Below are 8,613 nucleotides of genomic sequence, written 5' to 3'. Positions count from 1 at the left end.
ATTTCCATCCATTGCCCTGACATTCACACCCACAACCCCCATGTTCATGCAATAAGACAAGTGTCTTGCACAAGGACACAAGAATCCCAGAATCGGGATTGAACCACTAACTGTCTCACTGGTGTGCACGTGTTCTGCCACTAAGCCACTTCTGGTCCTTTCAGTGTGTATTAAAAGGTGATTGTATTTTTTGAAAAGAAAAATGTTTCTGCTTGAGATAATGGCTTCCTTCAACAATGTGCCTTAATAAGGATGGATTATTATGGATTATGCATTTTATTTAGCGTACACACACAGGCCTGTTTAAATCTATGATAAAAAGCATATAATTATGTATAGAAGACGTCAAAGGCAGGAATATCATTTTTTATTGAAATCTAAATCGTCTTAGCTCCGAACAAAGAATATGTCTTTGAATATAGTTTTAATACAATCTTTAACATGTTTGAAAGCTCAAAATAAAATCATGTAAACAATTGTCACAGTGCATTAGGAACAAACATGACATTAAAAATAACCATAACTTTAATTGTAATAATGATGATATACTTTTAGACGTATTTTCATATTATACAAATCAGTATGTACAAGATGTGGACATTCAGTCTTTGTATTGGACAAAGGAGGAGGAGCAGAGGAGACATTTGCTCACCTACCATAATTTACATGTTTGGTTTTGATAAAGTAGCTTCCTCAGTTTGCAGAAAGAAAAAGAACAGAGCAGCAACAGACAAATTAAGGCAAAATGATTGGACGGGCATTGTCAAGCCACTATAGAACACATACTGCATAAGAAAAACTGACTCTGAGGAGATGGAGATGCTACTGCTTTGACTAGAATGTTCCATAGTATGGCATTTAACCTATTTATCATCACAGAGATTGCAGGTGATGCCTCCAAGCTAAGACACAGATCAGATCTATGGAGGGCCAACCCTGCTCAAAGTGAAAATGCAGTTTCTCCAGTTTTCACTTTTTAATTAATTAATTACAGAATGAAGATAGACATGTTTAATACGCCAGGCAAAGCAATGTCATCTCCACGGAGACAAGTATCATATAAATTACTTTTATTATAATCAACAATGGGCATTTTCAAACAATTAAATAAAAAATTCCATGTACATTCTGGGATAGTTGGAGGTAGACGTAACATGCTGTTTTTCAATTTTAACAGTTCTACTTTTCAAAATGGCTGGTATCAATATGTATGACACAAATATTCTGATGTGGCACCTAAAAACAACATAATTAAATCCGTAAGTTTCATTATATTTTCTATATTGTAAATTCTGAAAGTTATTTTAGATTCATTTTATATTTTGTACTTTAGATTATTGAAGACAGTATTGGGTAATATGAATGGATGTTTTATATTTTAAAATATTATATATATTTGCAAATGGTAACTTTAAGTGAACTAGTAAACACTATGAATAATTACACCCCACCTTTTCAAAGTGAGCACCCAGCATGCAGCAGTCTACCACACAGCTTATGAAAGTAAAGTACAGGAAACCAAAGCCACCTGCAGACTCAACCATCTCAGCTGCCAATACACATCAAACCAAACACAGCAGCATTGGGCCCGTAACATAAATAATACACACATCAAATATGAGTCTTTATGTAGACCTCATAGACACTCATGCAAAACAACATTGACATAGAAATCCCTGACTGTTCACATGTGTATCTACATTATACAAACTATGCACATTTGATGAATCTTAATGAACGGGAATGGCTAGCAATGCACAAATGTGACTGTTTCATTTGCATTTTTCCTTGAGACAAAATAGAGACATCAGATTTTCACAGCTTGACGCCTGGTTAGAAGTGTACTGAAGATCAGGCAGAAGAATATGGAGACACAGTTTAACGGTTGTCTTTGAATGGGAATCTGCATATTTTAAATGAGTTTTGGTTTCAGTCATACATGCGTGCAATGGCTAAAATATGATAACAATTTTATTTATAATTTTCTGATGGCTCCAGATTTATTTTACAGTGCAACATTCTCCCTAATTGGTTTAATTAATGACGAAAGCAACTCAAACGAGGCTGGCAATCCGCTCAATCGACCCCTCCAACCATCACCAACGCTCAAGCATACACCGCAATACGACCACGCAATGTGAGCGAAGTCAAGTGGCCCAAGGACACACCAACAGTGCCACAGCTGCCCCACTGTCACATGCTATTTCCAGCGGCCTCCCATCCAAGTATTAACCAGGCCAAACCCTGAACAGGTTCCTCAAGTACTGGTGTTTACAGTAGAGTGAGTTCTTTAGCAGCAAACACCTGCATTCCATCTTCATTGTATGGTATAGGGGTCTTTTCCACGTTGTCAATATCATGTAAAAGCCCAATTTAACTTCATGGAGAAACGCTATTTATCATCCAACCGTGGCAGTAAACAGGACACCCTCTGAATTACAAAGGATTGCAGGGAGCAGCAGAATGCTTCATATGTGCTGACACGGTTGTTCTGCATGACTTCCAGCAAATGATTTAAACTAAACTGGAAGTGAAAGCACATAACGGGAGGCTCAGGTATTCCATAGAAAACACATAAAGAGATGCAAAGACGAACTGACGATGTAAGGATGTAGTTCAACGCTATGATAGTCACCCAAAACATGAGCTTAAAGGGCCCATATTACACTGTTTTCCTCATCACAAACAAACCTGGAGTTGCGTTTCGTTTCATTCACATGTTTAACACACAAACCCTGCATATTTAGGCTCTGTTCCACCTTGTGATGTCATGTGGTAATACAAGGCGTGCTCCACTCTATTTTAAACACCATACACTTTCATTAGAATCATTTGGATGATTTCTAAACCGGAATAGCCAACGTGAAATAGCCAACGTGAAAACTACAACCCCAGGTATGTTTTGATGAGGTAACAGTATTATAACATGGCTTAAAGTTCACACGAGTCAATTTTATGTAATACAGGACCTTTAAAAACACACTGAAGCATTTTTGCTTTGATGACCTCCCTGGGTTGTTAGCAGAAGTGCTTGTTGGACAAACCAACCCTAAGCCCAGCTATGCTCACGGGGCACTTTCTGTTAGAATAATGTTTGAATGACTAACCGCTTCCAACTCCTTCATGAGGCTTTTAATCCATGCATAGAGAACATTTAGCACACATTGGCTTAGACATATTTATATACATAGATATTTTTGACGCTATCAGATGGCACGGAAGAAATCGAAATGTAGGTTAGAAGTTCAGGAAAGCACACACACGCAGAGACACCTTAGAAAAAAACAAACCTGCACAATGTTTCTGCTTGGACTTCCAAAACAAATACTGAAAAAAAAAATTGGTTTTCTAAAAATTTACCAAGTGCAATGGTGCTTTCAAACTAAAAAATCACCCTTTCAGCGTGTGGGTAGAGTGTTCTGAAATAATATGGGCATCGTATTTATCCATTCTGGGGATTCAGTGTTCAAATAAAAAGTCAAATTTCAGTCGGTGGCTCGTTAGACAGAACTGCAGCGTATATGCAATTTACTTGGGTTTGTGAATTCGCTCTCCAACAACGCCCCCTTATGTATCCCACGTGGGTGTTGAAAGAGCCACAAAATAATTCCCATAGCTTGTCTGCAAAACAATGAATAAGATGAATAAGAAGTAGCAGAGATGAACCCTATTATTCAACACAAGTCCTTGGATATGGCATTACGAGCCCATACATCTGTGAGAAGATGGACCATTTACTAAGAGTTAAAACATGGGCAGTAGCAGTCGCCCTTTTGCACTTAGGTAAATCTTGAAAACGATCTTTTGAATTGCACCTGATAAGTCTTATTGATACAAAGATAGCAACACTGTAGAGTAAACTTTCTTCTCCAGCATTTTTGAAAGGTCCTGCTCTCCATTCACATGCTGTACATACAAACACACATATAACGTTAACATTACTAGGATTTTCGTTTACTATATAAATATGAATTTAAATGAGTCTTCTTGTTTGAAGCTTGAGGCGTTTTGTTAATGGCTTTTACAATGACCAGACAAACATATACAAACACAACACCAATAGACATTACTAAGTACTTTAGATTTGGTAACATATGTTGATCTCCAAAATATCATCTTTTGAAAAGTGCCATAGGTACTGAGACAAAACCAACATTGATAGCATTTGGGATCCTTTACAGACCCTGCTTAGATTTAGAGGTAGATGGTGTGACTTTAGTTAAATTAATGTTTAAACTTTTACTAAGAGAAACAACCCTGTCTTTGTAAGAAGCATGCACAAACATTACATCTTTATACACAGTATTTAATAAATATTTATATAAAAGGTAGTCTATATCATGTCCTCCTTTCATGCATGTTATAAAGTGATTCTGTTTGGCTCATTTTGAATTGTACATTGTTGTTGTATGTTTTTTGGCAGTAACTTGTATTTGAGGCATAGAATTGACTTCATATTGATGTAAATCTGAGAGAGTAAAGGGAGAATTGTTCAAAGAGGCATTATCTCCACCAGCAAAGACACCACAGTCCCTGGAACTGTTTTTGCAAGTCTGTAAACTCAGAGAAAATGGATCGGCATAGTTCAAATGTTTTTTTCCTTTGATATTTTAAATAGTATTGGGTTGTGATCAGTTGTATTCTCCCAGTAAGGATGAAATAGTCCTAACCTCTTTGTATATTTCCATACCTTCCATCAGCATGCTTATGTGCAGGTAAACACCAACCAGGTATAACATATCAGTAGGTGATGTCAACAACACAGCTTATTTCCTCATTATTATTATTATTGATGTGTCAGAAGCATCAAGATATGATTGTAATGGCAGAGAAACTTCCTGTCTGCTGTCGTCAGTATATTTTCAAAAACATGTGCCACAATGGGAAGTTAATGGAAATCTGACAGTAAGGATGGATACATACAACACAGTTTGTAGGATAAAGAGGTGCATGTCAAAGAAGAGCATGGTATGCCTCATCAGAGCGTAATTTATAATATCATCTCATCTTTTCCCTTTTCTCTAACTGTCCTCTCCTCTTGGCTGTCCTGGCCTAGAGAAAGTCACTTTGGAGCTCGTTGGAGAGTTGACTGACGGCCACTTCGCTGTGCATGGATCCTTTCAGTATCCTGGCAGTCTGCTGTGGACTGTGTCCCTCACAGTGCCCCCCATGCCCCAGGGGTGACGCTGGACAAGGGCAGTGCCGGCAGCTCCCGTGGTTCTCTGGCAGCCCGTTGGACAGGCGGGTAGAGTTACACTCATCTTTAAAATGAGCATCCCTGCACACTCCCTTCTGTGGGGAGCTCTGACCACAAAAACATGCACAGAACATGCTCTTGCACTGGGCCATGTCCCGGCACAATGACTTGCGGAAGTTGGGTTTAAAGAGGAGATATACAATGGGGTTGTAAAGGGTGGACGACTTGGCAAAAATAGCTGCCAGAGCAAAAGCCATGGGTGGCACAGTCACTGGGTTCCCAAATGCAGCCCACATTGACACTATAGCATAAGGACTCCAGGCTGTGAGGAAGCCAATGCAGACTGCCACAGAGAGCTGGAAAGGAAAACACAAAAAACATAGAAAGTTAGCCTTTTTATAATTAAATAAATGCTAAATCTAATACTTATCCCAAAAATGAAGATGATACATTAAAAGTGTATTGTATAGGCTCACTGCTTTGAGGTAGACTGACAGAAGCAAGACTGCCAAGACTGCAAGATTCTACATCAGGTTTAGGCAACTTAGGTGAGGTGTCTGACCCAAGTACGTAACATCTGCATGCACTGGTTGTTGTTGAGATTAAACCACTGACCTTTAGGTTGGTGGGCAAATGTCCTAAAATATTATTACACATTATCTGATAATAATTAACTTAAAGTCAAGCAGAGTTTTCCCAGCCCCATTTTGATGAGCAGTGTGCTCATAGCGTACCTTGATGATAAGCGCATGTGCATTGGTGATCTTGTTCTGGGGGGACATGTGCTGCTGCACTGCCTGTCGGGACCCTCGCACAGTCATCAGGATGAAAGTGTACGAGAGGAAGATGACGGTACATGGCACAATGTAGCAGAAGAAGAAGAGGCACATGATGTAACTCATGGCTGATGAATTCTCACTGGGAGCGTGCCAGTCTATGCAGCAGGCTGTCCCGTAAGGCTCTGCTCCATACTGCCCCCATCCTGACAGAGGCCCCACTGCAAAGACTCCAGCGTAGCACCACACTCCGGCGACCATCAGGGAGGCGTGAGAGGATGAAAACTTACTACCTGCAGACAAAAGACATAAAGATGCGAATGAAGATGAGAAAAGATCAAATTCAAGCATAACAAATTGTATGTGGGTTGTGTACAAGTTGGGAGGAGTGACAGAAATACACTGTGTGGAGACTGTAGTGAGAGAAGCCAAAATAAAAAATGGAACCTTTCAGATTTTTTTTATTTTAAAGTAGTATTCATCTTTTTCTGGAAGTTGTTGTGGGCACTGCCATTGCCATATTTTGCATGGTGCTGCAGATTTTGACAGGAAATAAATTCTATAGGGACTACAAAGCTGTTTTAAAGCCTTCCAGATAATCGTTACACTGTTGACTGGTTGGTGCACATGAACATTGAACATTTTACACCTACATTATTGCAACCTACATTATATCATATTTTTGCAGAAAAAAACATTTCAAATTCTCCATTGAAATAATGATTCATAGTGATATGGACAGTTTTATGATTTCATACGGGAAAAAGATTGGTGTATTTGATGTGGGAGGTAAATGCCTTTTGCACTCAGTTTCTTATCGTTCTGCGCTGTCACTCTCATATATCACTTAGGTGGAAGAAGTACAGCTTAGTAGATGACAGCATTGATTGAAAGCGAATTTGTGAGCTTTGATACGTAGAAACAAATCTTTACCACGGAGAGATGGACCCAATACTTGATCTGAGGTCTGTTAACTTAGCGCAAGTGATGTGTCAAATAATCAAGAGATGCGTATCTGAAAAGCACCGTTTGGCTTGTACTGTTGAGTGCTGCTGTAATCAATAGCCTTTAAATGCTGATGGGTCCTATCTATTATACTCAAGGTCCACACTGTGAATAAGGATCCATCCAGAGATCTCCCAAAATGCTGCACACAGTTAAGCAGCTGTTGGAATTGATTTGTACAAGGGCTTCTCGCCACAGAGCAATCAGTGAGTTCCCAAACAGAGGCATCCTTATCTGCAGTGGCACCAGCCTCTTCAACAGCATGTCACAGTCTCTCCGGTTCAAGCACACATAGGGGACAGAGAAGAGGGGGAGAGGAGAAGAGGAGAAGAGGAGAGAAAGTGGTGATTATAGCTGCAGGGAAGACGTGGTTGGCCATTACAGATGGCTGTAATAGATTTGAAGCATCCGGAGCATCACATCTATTGGTCAATCTTATAGCAGGAATGCTCAGTGGGGTCCAATTCAGAAGTATAAGGCCACAACATGACATATACTGTGACAGAGTTACCTTAGCCAGGGACAAAACAACAGGAGAGCGATCAAAATGGGGTTTAGTGAGCGATTAACGTGATCAATCTAAGAATCTTTTTTCCAAACACTGAAACTCCAGCAAGACAAAGAAAACTTTGTTCAACACTGTTCCCACTATCTAAAAATAACGTTAATTGGTTGTGTGAGTCAAAACTCCAATTTGACCTTTCAGTAATTAACAGAGAAACATTGAACTCGATTGAAAAGGGCTTGAAGTGCGTTCACTGGAATTTTTTGGTTCAGGTAACAGAGCTAAACTCAAACCAATCTACATTACAAGTAGTCACTACCTCCTGAATCCACAAATCCACGCAAAGTGAACCAATGATACTAACTGCAGTCTCAACAGGTCACAAGTGATCGGTAAACACTTGTGTGATGAGAAGGCTTTGGATTTGCTCCTTAAACCAAAGGGACCTGACATTTGCCATATTGTAAAAGCAACACTTAGTGACAAAATGAGACGACTGCGTGTCTACATCTAATAATAAAGTCGGATCACTCACAAACCAGGAAGTAAGAGCCAAAAGCAATGCTCTGTTTGGCTGTGCATGGGTGTTCCACCCCAGTTTCTCGTTGTTGTCTGAAAGAACTAGTTCTAAATCTGTGAATATCTGTCCATTCTTGTCTACTGCAGTCCAGTCTGGCTATGCTTCCAATGTAGGGAGTATTATACCTCTGATGATGAGGGTAAGATAAGGACTGAGCTGGCTGTGAGTACCCGTAGTACAGCACAGGCATGCAGTTTTTCTAACTACAACATGCTGAAGGGTTTGTGAGAGCTGATTTTTTCCCATGTATTTGAGCTAAATTTATCTTTCTCCAGTACAGATATATTGCATAAGCAACTCTTGGGGTTATAATATGTTATATAAAGCGCTTTATTTTCCGATAATCAGAAAGTGCACATTAGCAGTGTAGTTGTCATTAACTTCACTGCAATGACAAAGTCCACTCTGGTCTCTGAAAGTTGTGAAAAACGCTCAGTGAATAATCAGGAGGCTTGGAATGGACAAGATACGTGAAAAATAACTGTTTCAAATGAACTCATTCTGTTTTTAAAGCAGTAAAATAGGGTATAGTGCCTTTAAATACTTAACT

At 39.4% G+C, this 8,613-nt stretch overlaps 1 protein-coding gene across 1 annotated transcript in view; it reads right to left on the bottom strand.

The window, feature by feature from the left end:
• Positions 1-350: 350 nt before the first annotated feature.
• opn7b (opsin 7, group member b) overlaps positions 351-8,613 on the bottom strand; it is a 63,038-nt gene continuing 54,775 nt past the window's right edge. The window contains exons 5-6 of the mRNA XM_033970301.2: positions 5,932-6,266; positions 351-5,553 (exon numbers count right to left, since the gene is read on the bottom strand). Of these exons, the coding sequence (XP_033826192.1) occupies positions 5,053-5,553; positions 5,932-6,266 (836 nt within the window). The 3' untranslated portion in view covers positions 351-5,052. The remainder of the gene's footprint in view (positions 5,554-5,931; positions 6,267-8,613) is intronic.

This window comes from Periophthalmus magnuspinnatus, chromosome 7 (genome assembly GCF_009829125.3).
Source record: "Periophthalmus magnuspinnatus isolate fPerMag1 chromosome 7, fPerMag1.2.pri, whole genome shotgun sequence".
NCBI classification, from domain to species: domain Eukaryota; kingdom Metazoa; phylum Chordata; class Actinopteri; order Gobiiformes; family Gobiidae; genus Periophthalmus; species Periophthalmus magnuspinnatus.
The sequence above is the reverse complement of the archived record's forward strand: the minus strand, read 5'-3'. Positions and strand labels throughout refer to the sequence as shown.